Genomic DNA, 12,076 nt, shown 5'->3' with positions numbered 1-12,076 from the left:
GAGGCATCATGTGTATTGGGAGAGGAGTTTGGTGTATGTCCAGAGGACTGTCTCCATGAGGCTTTTTCGGGGTCTGTTTGAAGGGAAGTTGGGCTGCCCGCCTTAGCTTGTGGCGAGTAGTCAAGTCAGAAGAGCATCTGTGAGGAGTGCGTGGTGCCAAGGGGTCTCTGTGTTTGAAGCTTCTTGTTGGGCTCTGACTGTTGCCAGGATAAGCCTTAATTCCCACTGAAGTCTTGTTCATTAAGTACATGTTTTCACTTTCCCAGTGGTTATCTCGGCCCTGGTGGTATTGGAGATTTGGGGAAGTATCCAAATTGCACTGGAGGAGCTGCTGGCTACATTGACCGCCTGCTTTTGGGAGATGACCACATTTACCAGCATCCTTCTTCCGCCGTGAGTGAGACGACCTTGCACTTTTAGCGAGACCCTTGGGAGCTCTGAAGTGAAGGAAAACAGAAAGGACTGGCCAACTGGAGACTCTGTCCATTTAACAAACTATCATGAGAACTAATTTTTATTTGAAAAGTTCACTGATTTAGGAAATGGAATGTTTATTATGGGGCTGTGTATCTCAGTAACTTTGGATTTGAAAGTGCAGATGTGGGGTGCCTGGGTGGCTCAGTGTGTTAAGCCTCTGCCTTCGGCTCAGGTCATCATGCCAGGGTCCTGCGATCAAGCCCCACATCAGGCTCTCTGCTCAGCAGGGAGCCTGCTTTCTCCTCTCTCTCTCTGCCTGCTTCTCTGCCTACTTGTGATTTCTGTCAAATAAATAAATAAAATCTTCAAAAAAAAAAAAAAAAGAAAGTGCAGATGCAGTGGATCAGGCATGTGGTGGCTCAGCTCAGACTTCCTGGCAGCAGACTCTGAGGCCCAGATTGGTGTGTAGGAAGCTTTCAGGTCATCCTTTTGGAATCAGCCCCTGCTCAGGATCAGAGGAAGCAGGAACGGGCAGAAGGGGACGTTGGACTGGCTGGTAGTTACACAAAACCTTAGCTAATCTCCTGGGGGCCTAGACTGGTGCTTTAGAGTGGTTCTGAATTGGGAGTCAGGGATCGGGCCATTGGATGTGGACCACCCTCAGCAAGGGAGTTTGGCTCTTGGAGAGACAGCTTTCTTCAATCAAGGACAGATCCAGAAAAGGGACTTGGCTGAGAGCTTTTGACCAGTGATATTTCTACTAGCTTAGGGAATGAATACTTCAGTCCTAAGAGGCATGGGCAGGGGGATATCTGAGGGATGCACTGTGGCATCCATTGCACTGTTTCCAAATTTCTGCAGTTTCTACATGGATGCTTGTTTTATAATAAAATAATACAGATATATATTTTAAAAAATTTTTTTTAAAGATTTTATTTATTTACTTGAGAGAAAGAGAGCACAAGTAGGCAGAGCAGCAGGCAGAGGGAGAGGGAGAAGCAGGCTCTGCTGAGCAGGGAGCTGGATGGGGGTCACGATCCAAGGACCCTGAGGCAAAGGCAGATGCTTAACCGACTGAACCACCCAGGTGCCCCCAGAAAATGTTATTTGCCGTAAAGGAAGTTAGGAAGGAACAGACTTTTTTTTTTTTTTAAAAGATTTTATTTATTTGAGAGAGAGCACAAAGGGAGTGGGGTGGGGTGGGGCAGAGGGAGAGGGAGAAGCAGGCTCCCCACTGAGCAGGAAGCCTGACATAGGGCTTGATCCCAGGACCCTCAGATTACGACCTGAGCCGAAGGCAGCCACTTAACCAACTGAGCCAGTTCCAGGTGTCTCAGAAACAGCTTTTTGATGTTACAGTAGGGTTGACTAAAGGGAATAAACCTGACAGTGACGAAGGTATTATGGACAGTTTTGGAACCAGTTAGGGATGCATCAAATCACTGGCCCCTGAAGTTGAAGTGGCTGTTCTGGGTCATGGCTCATCCCTGGGCTCTACGGTCCCTTCTGGTATCACACACCCCACACTTTAATGATCAGAAGTATTCTGCCTATAATCCCCAAAAGCTGGCCATGAATTTCTGCAGCAAAAATGAAAACCATTGAATTCTGGAGTGTTTTTAAGTTTGTATTTGATCTCTGAATTGTTTGCGTGCATTTTGTGGTCTGAGTCCTGCCTTCTTTTTCTGTTTTGTTAAGGTGCTTTATCATACCCAGGTGGCCTACGATCCAGAGGGAATTTTAGGGAGCATCAACTCCATTGTGATGGCATTTTTAGGCATTCAGGTATTTGTTCATTTCATTAGGGTGTACATTTTTCTGACAGTTCATGATTATTCATCACTAATTCAAAAACTGTTTAATTAAAACAAGTAATTGGAAGCATACCTTCTATGGTCTAATAAATTCTGTTATATGTGACAGATTGTCAAAATCAGAAGTTGCTAAAATTCAGCACATGGAAATAATTAGGTATAATTCCTATATTACCTCACCCCCAAGTTCTCATTGTTTATATGGCTTATCTTAGGAATGAAGGCATAGCAGTTTCTGGGTAAAAGGTCTCCCTGTTGGAGGGTGCAAAATGTTTGGGTGCTGGTGGTGTTGGGAAGTCCCTGTGTTCCCTCCTGTCACATTTCTTTCTTTTGTACCCACTCTGTATGCTTTTAGGTTATGCATATTGTATACCAGAGTCAAATACAGGTTGTTCTTGGTTTATCTGACATGCGATTTTTAAAAAATTCTGAGCAGTCTACATTTTTTTCCCCCCTAACGTTCTCCTTATTGGTGTTTGAAACTCTTTTTTGAGCAGAGCTATCTCAGGGGAGGGAAAAGTCTGTAAAGCAGCAGATGGAAGGCTCTGATGAAAATATTCATGTCCATGTGGCTTTTGAGTACTTGAAATGTGGCTAGTATGACCAAGGAACAAAATTTTAAATTTCTTTTCAATTAATTTAAATTTAACTTCAAATAGTCTCCAATATGGCTAGTAGCTACCATATTGGATAGTGTGGATCTAAAACGTATACATTTTGGCGATTCATATTTAGAAATACTGCTCTATACTCACCTCTGTAGCACACTACGGTTCACAGTGGGTACTTTCACATATATTCATTTCATTCTGGTATCTGCAGATCTGCAGGGATGAATCCAGGCCACCGAGAGCAGCCTGGGGTAGGGTTAGGAGTGAGACCTGGGGCCACACTGTCTGGGCTTGAACCTGCTCTACCACTTTTTTTTTTTTTTTTTTTTTTTTTAAGATTTTATTTATTTATTTATTTGACAGAGAGAGATCACAAGTAGGCAAAGAGGCAAGCAGAGAGAAAGAGGAGGAAGCAGGCTCCCTGCTGAGCAGAGAGCCCGAGGTGGGACTCGATCCCAGGACCCTGAGATCATGACCCGAGCCGAAGGCAGCGGCTCAACCCACCGAGCCACCCAGGCGCCTCTTCTCTGCCACTTTCTAACTGGGTAGCCTCGGGCATGTTCATCCCTCTGTGCTCTGATAGCATCTACTTCAGGAATGGGTGGAGAGGACTGAGTAATTTCTGTGAAATTCTAAGAACTGGCACATAGAAAACATTCATAAATTTTAGTTTTAGTCACAAGTTATTACGAACATTTTCTTATCCTTTGATGTTTTTCAGAAATTAATTCCTAATTTCAGGGGATTTGAGGCAAAGTCCAGATTGTACTGCTTCTGTTTCTGCCTCTAGTACCAGCCTCTTCTTTACTGCCACTAAACTGGGCTGTCTAGCAGGCCAGTCTGAGCTGGTCCCGTGTTACTGTTTTTTTTTGGGGGGTGGGGGAGAAGTGACTTTCCTCAGCTCCCTCTTATGCATGGGAGAAAGCCTGTGCCTCACCAGTGAGACCCACAAACCCACCTTCCCCCCACCTTCCCAACCCTCTAGCCTTTCTCAGTGACCTGCAGCTCAGGGACGCGTGCTCTTTCAGCCATCTGACCTGTTTCTGTGCATGCTGTTCCATTCTGCCCAGATGCCCTTCCTGCTTTGCACTCGTAGCCTCAACCGGACGGCACTTCCTCCCTGGCATCTCCTCCCATCTTCCCGAGGAGTACCCCGTGCCTCTGTGGCCAGTCGTCAAGGGCAGGGGTGACGTTCCATTCCTCTCGGTAATCCCCGCATCTAGCAGCACGAGTCTATCTGTTGAGTGATTAGGATCTAGATGAACACAAAACACGAATATACCTTAAGCAGTTCTCTTGGTCATCTGTGTTTTCTTCTCCAGGCAGGAAAAATACTCTTGTATTACAAGGATCAGACCAAAGACATTCTGATCAGATTTACTGCCTGGTCATGTTTTCTAGTAAGTAACTGGCATTCCTCACTAAAATCCTATCTATACATGTTTCGAAGAAAGAAAATGTTGAGCAGCACTGGACAGCAGCTGCCACCACAGCATAGGGTTACATTCTTCACCAGAACAGCTGAGAGGAACATGTCTTTACACCTGAACTCTCAGGTTTATTTTCTTAGGCAAATGTCTTTATAATTAAGAGTGTTTGCTGTCGAACAGGCCAGCTGGAGTCGTGAAGAAATGGTGTGGGTTCCAGTGGGGAGCCAGACCAGGAAGAGCAGGGTAATAGCTATCAGAGGTCTGCTTCCAGATCTCCCAGTGACGGAGAGTTGAAAGTTGGGCTGTTCATTTTATCCTTCACATTTCCTCTCTAATTTATTTATTTGTTTACCTTTGACTCAGGAGAATGCTTTGGAGATTTTTTGTTTTGGAGAATATTTTTAATTATGCATCTTGAAAATAGTTTTCCAGTTAAAAGAATAAAATGTTAGACACAATTTTCAGGCCTCCCTAAGTAATTAAATAACATATTTTCCAGTTTTGAAGCATAATTGTTTTTTGAGATAATATTTTTAAAAACTAACATCCTTCTCCCCCTTTTATAGGGGCTTATTTCTGTTGCTTTGACGAAATTTTCTGAAAATGAAGGCTTTATTCCAATAAACAAAAATCTGTGGTAGGTATAGAAAATAATGTTGGGTTGATCTTGCCGATACTGGATGTGCTCCTCAGGAGCCCTGAAACACCTCATTCACCTTGTAGGTCCGTTTCGTATGTCACCACACTGAGCTCCTTTGCCTTCTTCATCCTGCTTATCCTGTACCCCATTGTGGATGTGAAAGGACTGTGGACGGGAACCCCGTTCTTCTACCCAGGTAAACCTCTAATTCGGAGTTGATGATGGTGACCTAGTGGGCAGGCCCAGAGACAGCTGAGCATGCCCAGTGCTGTGACCTGAGGCCATGGCCCCTCGTGGCAGGTTTCCAAGATGCAGACTGAGGGAGAAAGCCGCTGGGGCCACATGCAGGACATGCCTGGCCTGTTCCAAAGGAGTCCACCCATTTTATCGGTTAAGATTGTAGGGTCACAACCAAGTACCACTTGTTTCTTCAGGCAGTCCTGAGTTGTGGAGCATCAAAAACAATCCAGGGGATATCATTCAGTTTCTAATGCTTCAGCAATGAGACCATGCCTTCTTTCCGAATATAAATGTTCTGCCTTATTGATGATGCATAAGAAATATCAAGAGATACTGGAGATAAATGGTATCAAGAGATAAATGGAATGGTTTTGATGCAAATCTGCCTGAAGACTGAGAGACGCAATCACTTTTTTTAAAGATTATTTATTTGAGAGAGAGAGCATATGCATGCAGGGTGGAGAGCGGCAGAAGGAGAGAGAGAGAGAGAAAATCTCCAGCGGTCTCTGCCATGAGTACAGATCCCACGTTGGGGCCTGATCCCAGGACCCTGTGATCATGACCTGAGCTGAAACCAAGAGTCAGATGCTTAACTGACTGAGCCACCTAGGTGCCCTAGACCCAGTCATTTTCAGTGACTCACTGACAGATTTTTCTGACCTCAAGTTTCCGTCCTAGAAAAGATAAGTTAATGATTTTGGCTCTCCTTATAGATTTAGTATTCAGGAATTATATCATTATAAATATTTTCTAATATTTGATTTAGCTTATACTTAAGTATTTAAGAAGTGCATTATTTATTAAGTGTGTGCATTTTGTTTTTTTCACTAAAGTCAAATTTCAAGAATTAAACAGATGATCAGATGTGACTCAGGAAAATATTATTTTCTGTATTTCTTCTCCAGGAATGAACTCTATTCTGGTGTACGTTGGCCATGAGGTGTTTGAGAACTACTTCCCCTTTCAGTGGAAGCTACAGGATAATCAGTCACACAAAGAGCACCTAACTCAAAACATAGTCGCCACTGCAGTTTGGGTGCTCATTGCCTACATTCTTTATAAAAAGAAGGTTTTTTGGAAAATCTGACAGCTCCAGCTGAAATGCATTGCTAGCAGACTCTAGTGGGCCTGCGGGAGTGTTGAAGCAGCCTTTATTAAAGGGAACCATGAATTATAGAATCAGTAGGATGTGTATTTCCCAGTGATTGGGGAAGGTGCTCATGTGCTCTGGCTGGTTTACTATGATGCGGCTGTTTATCAGAACTCTGTATATTTGAGACTTATATGTTTGGAATATAATTGTCTTTTTTCTCCATCTTCTATGTAAATGGATGAATTTAGAATTTCATTTTAAGGATTTGTCATTTAACTCTTCAAAAGGAAATTGCCATGGGCATTTTGTGTCTGTGACAGATAAAACAATAGAAAGTCTAATTTTTATTATCTTGTTTTCCTGTAGACTGCCTTTCCAGGTACACACATGCCAGCCAAGAATATCTTCATTTCTACTGTGGCTGACTAGAAGTCTTATCGAATGGGATGGGTAGTGATGTGGCCCGATATTTTTTGTGGTCAAGTGCAGTTTAGTATTTTAAGAAAGTCAGTAATTTCCTTTTCAGATTTGCAAGGCATTGGTGGGTCCAAAAAATGCCTTTCTGTCTTAAGGGATTCTCTCCTTTTCCCTACTTGGAAAAGGATGTTAAAATATAGATGTGTTATTCCAACCATTCTTGCTTATAGTTATAATACTTACATACCTATTTGGCTGTCTGTCTGCCTACTTGTCTGTCTCTCACTGTGCGTCTAGATGGTGGCTGGCACCCAGGGTCTAGTGTGGCAGAGAAAAGCACACTGCCTTGCTTGTGGCGCCAGCTTTGCCATCCTTGCCGTGTGAGATGCCAGCAAGTCCCATGGCCTCTCTGGGCGCGTGTTCCCTCATCTGTGAAATGAGGGAGACAGGGATGACCTCTCTGGCTCCTTCCAGCTCTTAGGCTCACTGAGGTGGGATACATCAGTAGCTTTTCTGAAATCCTTAGGAAAATAATTTTATTACAGAGAACTCTTCAAAATAAGTGATAATGAAAAGTTAAACAAACAAAACAAGACTCTCATTGGAGTAAATCTTTTCAGAACGACCCTCCACAGTGGAGGCACTTTCCCGTGTGGAATCACGAAACTGAAGAAATAGTGTTTCCGGAGTGAAGACAGGAGACATTTTGAAAACCGCACTTTTCTATGATGCATCATCATGCTTAACGACTTTTCTGTGAGAATTCCGTATGGAGGAATTGGTGGAACAGGTTGTGCTTGGGCCCGCTCTTCCGCGGTGCGACGGGGCCACCTCCACGTCTCTCCGCCGTTACCACAGTAGGACGACTCCGGCCTGCGTTCCGCCGCCGTGGACCTCCACCCCGAACCCGTAGCCCCCCTCGTCACTGCCCGCGGGTCGCTCCGCCCTGGACACCCGCCAGCACGCCGGCACCCCATCTTCCCGCTTCTCTCCCCAAATCCAGACTTTCCCTCGGGATATTCCCAGCTCCCTGAATGGCTCCTTCTCTGTCTCCAGCTGCGACACTCCTCACCTGTCACCTTACCTCCTCCATGCCCGCTTTGCCATACTTCGTCATTCCTGTCTTCCGCCCGACACCCGCTTTCTCGCTGCGCGCGCCCGGGCTTCCCTCAGTCCTTTCTCTGTGAAGTCACTATCCGATGCCTCCACGTGAAGCTTTATGCAGCAGAGCTCGGTTCGGGGAAGATCGCTCTTCAGAAGCTCCCCTCAAAGTTGGAACCGCTTTGTCTGGCGTGTGTGGTTAGAGAACCACCCTCTGCGGAGCCCGCCGCTTCTCCCAGTTGCTTGCCCCGCCCATCCGCCCGAGCCCCGCCCCCTGCTCGGGCCCTGCCCAAGAGGCCTGGGCCCCGCCCGCCCCGCGTTTGCCAGCCAGCTGGGCTCGTCCTTCCGCAGCTCAGCCCTTCCTGCTTCTGTCTTTAATGGGTTTTCCTGCTTTAATTTTCCCCTTAATTTTCTCTAGACCCCCTACTTCTGAAACACCTTCTCTAATCTTGTATTCTCAGACGAAGGTGATATTTTTTCCCTCCTAATACCTCCTGGGATCAGTCTCATGGCATTTACTGCTTTCTGCCTGGTATGATGTAGTTACTTGTGTACATGTCTCATTTCCCGCACCAGTCCCTGAGCTTGTTAAGGGCAAGAATTATGTCTTGTTCATCTATATATTCCTCATGGTGCACACACAGTGCCTGGTACTTAGCAGGCGCTAAATAAACATGTAACAAAGCAAAGCAATGGTGGTTTTTGTTTTTAATATTTAAGTGTTGATAAAATTACTATGCCCGGAGTGCCCCATGAAAATGTTGCTTTTGCTAATGTGTAAGGGGACAGTCGGTGAGGAAACCTGCTGCTGTGCTTCTCTTGCAGCAAGTCATCGTGGATGGTCACATTGATCCCAAGTCCTGGCAAGTCAGCCTGACGTGGGCCTCTCCAGATGAGTTATCCAGAAGCATTTCTTAAATTAGGGAGTAATATATCAGGGTGTTTTGAGCTGTAGGCACCAGGAAATCCTGATTCAGCTGGGTTTTAAGGAAAACTTGGCTCACATAGGAAGGCCCGAGGTGGGCTGGCTCCAGCTCACTTGCCTGTGAGGCCAGCGCACGCTGACAGCTACAGACACTTGACTGCGACACCCACCCAAAGGAGAGGGCTTCCCATCTGTGCATCTCATGACATCGTTAGAAAACCCTCCCCAGAAGCCTCTCAGCAGTCCTCCCCTTGTGTCTCACTGGCTACAAGTCTCCTGTCTGACTTATGAGACCCAGCAGTGACAAGGGTCACTGACGAGCCCATGGCATGGCTACATTGATGACCTGCTTTGGGAGGGAACGAGTGTGTCCAAGTGGCACAGTTGGGAGAGTGTCTGACGTGGAAGTTAGGAGTTGGGTTCTTAAAGTGATTAAGCCCAAAACACTGTTCTAGAGTAGGGATGTAGTAACTGAATGTTGTTTATTCATTTTTTGGTACTTCCATTACTCATTCCTATTCATAATCAAGTGAATAAATTGTTGTCCTTACACTTCTTGTCTTTTCACTCTAGTCAATAAAGGGCATCTTTTATAAAGGTGCAATAATCCAGGATGTATTAAAGGGCGTCAGCTTAAATGAAATTCCAGCATAATAGTTTTTATTTGTCCTTTTAATGTAATTGTTTTCCTAATAAATGGGGGAGACAAATGGACTTTTGAGAAAGTTCCTCCACATAGCAAACTCCTTTTTGGGTAGAGATCTCTATCAATTGTAAAAAAAATTCGGGGTAGGCTTTTGAAAACACTAAACAGTACACAGTGGGATCCATGACCCTATTAATAGTGCATCTTTTGGTATAGTTTCAGCTTTTGAGATTTTTAACACTCCTTTTGTTTGAACTTTGAAATGAGGTGGGAGAACACATTGCTAGTGTTTGTCTTTAGTTGCATATCTGTGTCATCTGTTTTCATCAGAGTGTAGTGAGCCAACATTTTTCTCTTGGTGATCAGTATCTGTTGGGCATTAGTTTAAAAACACGGTGGGGTGTTTGTTTGTTTGTTTGTTTGTTTTTAGGCTAAATGCATCTCCAAATCTAAAGTGGATGGAAGTCCTAGTTTGCCCTATGTCATAACTTGCCTCAGACCTCATAAACCCCTTACCTAATTTTGTATGTCAGAACGCTGCCACTGACCAAAGATGCCATTATTTCACTGGCTTTCCTCTGTAGAATTCCATCCCAAGTGCTAGCCTAGCAGACAGCCGGCCTTGCTCCCTGCAGTGTGGAGCGCGGGGCTTCCCACAGTGTCCATTACCATTTTGGGTTCTGGTGGAATTGTCTGGACTCCTGGAGCTGGACAGAACATGAGGTCTTGGGGCGCCTGGGTGGCTCAGTGGGTTAAAGCCTCTGCCTTCAGCTCAGGTCGTGGTCCCCGGGTCCTGGGATTGAGCCCCGCATCAGGCTCTCTGCTCAGCGGGGAGCCTGCTTCCTCCTCTCTCTCTTCCTGCTTCTGTGTCAAATAAATAAATAAAATCTTAAAAAATCAGGTCTTTGCTTTTCCCACCTTTTATGACAGTTCATTCTTGTCTTTGATGGTTTGTAGTCATGCACATTTACTTCAACACAGAATAGTTTTTCTGCTGATACTTAACTCCAAAGGTCGTTTCGCTTGGAGACTGGTCCCTCCATCTGGCTAAATCCTGCCTGTGACACAGCTTTGCCCAGGAGACCATTTGTGTCAGTTTAACCAACCCCAGGTGATGCCTGTCCCCGTGTCAAAGAGAAACAGCCATTTTGATTGAAGGGGTGAGGGCAGACTTGACTGCACTGGGGTCTGGTGTGAACTGAGCCAGTTTCCTGGAAAAAAAAAGGCTGCAGACTTAAAAAAGGCTGGGTGCGCTAAGGGAAAGGCAGGGAGGGATGTGATGGGCTTGGTCTGTGTGACAAGGCCATTGGATTTGTGAGTTGGCACTTCTCCCCCATCTTTATGGTGGCAGGTGGTGGGGCACATTGACGCAAGGTGCCCACCTGAATGAGGCTCTTCTGGGTATTCACTCTTCAGAGACAGCTTGGGTTGCTCCAATATTTTCTGGCAGTAGTTTCATATCTCAAAGGGCAGCGGAAGGATTTATGATTGCCGGCTTTCTAAAAGTAACTGCTCTAAGAGGGGGTTCAGGGACCTATCTGCTCATCGCCATGCTTTGGCCGGATCAGATTCTGTGAGCGTGCAGCTTTCTCAGGCAGGCACTTTAAGGGGGTCTAGGGTCATCCTGGGTACCTGGCCTGACGCTGCCAGAAGCTGCGCTGGAGTTGGGTCACGTTTCAGTGCAAAGGGCATGGATGGGTCCTCAGGGGCCAGTGATCAGCAGTCCCGCCCTGCCCCTGCCTTGTCTGCAAACTTTGACTTCCGATTTTACTCTATGGCATTGCCCCTGCCCTCCTTCACACAGGAGTGGCACTACTGAATTAAAAAAAAAAAAAAAGTGATTGGTTCTTTTTTATCTGGTGCCTACACATTTTAGTGTCTGAAAGTCCTGTTTTGATGTATGCTGCTCCCAAATACTGATCTGAGAAAGGCATAAAACCAAAAATGTGTTTAATTTGAAAGCTTTTAGGGGCCAACACACTCCTCGATCAAAATAACGGAATGGTTTATATATTGTAATCAACTCATATTAAGTTGATAATTTTAAAATGAGCTAGGTGGAATATTTCCTGAGATCAGCTGTCTACTACTTAAACTACTGATTTTAATACAGTTGACCCTCGAACAACACAGGTTTGAAAAGAATGGGTCCATTTATACATAGATTTTTTTATAGTACAGTACTATAAATGTATTTTTCTTATGATTTTAACATTTTTTCTTACTTTGTAAGAATACAGTATATAAATCATATAATATACAAAATACATGCCAATCAACAGTTTATCAGTAAGGTTTCCAGTCAACAGGAGGCTATTAGTAAACACATTTTTGGGGAATCATTATAGGTGGATTTTCAACCGTGCAGTGGTGGGGGGCATGCTGGCGCCCTCAGAAGTCCCCCACACTGTTCAAGGTTCAACTGTAGATCTAAAACTTTTATTTAAATTTTTTAAAAGATTTATTATTTTTTAAAATTTGACAGACGGAGATCACAAGTAGGCAGAGGCAGGCAGAGAGAGAGGAGGAAGCAGGCTCCTTGCTGAGCAGAGAGCCCGATGTGGGGCTTGATCCAAAGACCCTGGGATCATGACCTGAGCCGAAGGCAGAGGCTTTAACCCACTGAGTCACCCAGGCGCCCCAAGATCTAAAACTTTTAATGCAAAGTAACTAACGTCTTAGCCCTCTCTTTTTCAAGTAGCCCCTAGAAACAAGTATTTGTTTGACGTTTATCTGATATAT

The 12,076-nt window shown here is 44.9% G+C and overlaps 1 protein-coding gene across 1 annotated transcript in view; it reads left to right on the top strand.

Annotated features, from left to right (window-relative positions):
* HGSNAT (heparan-alpha-glucosaminide N-acetyltransferase) overlaps positions 1-8,452 on the top strand; it is a 47,859-nt gene extending 39,407 nt beyond the window's left edge. Inside the window, exons 13-18 of the mRNA XM_059155948.1 lie at positions 267-393; positions 2,116-2,202; positions 4,165-4,242; positions 4,839-4,909; positions 4,996-5,108; positions 6,058-8,452. Of these exons, the coding sequence (XP_059011931.1) occupies positions 267-393; positions 2,116-2,202; positions 4,165-4,242; positions 4,839-4,909; positions 4,996-5,108; positions 6,058-6,239 (658 nt within the window). The 3' untranslated portion in view covers positions 6,240-8,452. The remainder of the gene's footprint in view (positions 1-266; positions 394-2,115; positions 2,203-4,164; positions 4,243-4,838; positions 4,910-4,995; positions 5,109-6,057) is intronic.
* The last annotated feature ends 3,624 nt before the right edge of the window (positions 8,453-12,076 follow it).

Source organism: Mustela lutreola, chromosome 18 (genome assembly GCF_030435805.1).
Source record: "Mustela lutreola isolate mMusLut2 chromosome 18, mMusLut2.pri, whole genome shotgun sequence".
NCBI classification, from domain to species: domain Eukaryota; kingdom Metazoa; phylum Chordata; class Mammalia; order Carnivora; family Mustelidae; genus Mustela; species Mustela lutreola.
Note: the sequence above shows the minus strand (reverse complement) of the source record. Positions and strands in the feature narration are given on the sequence as shown.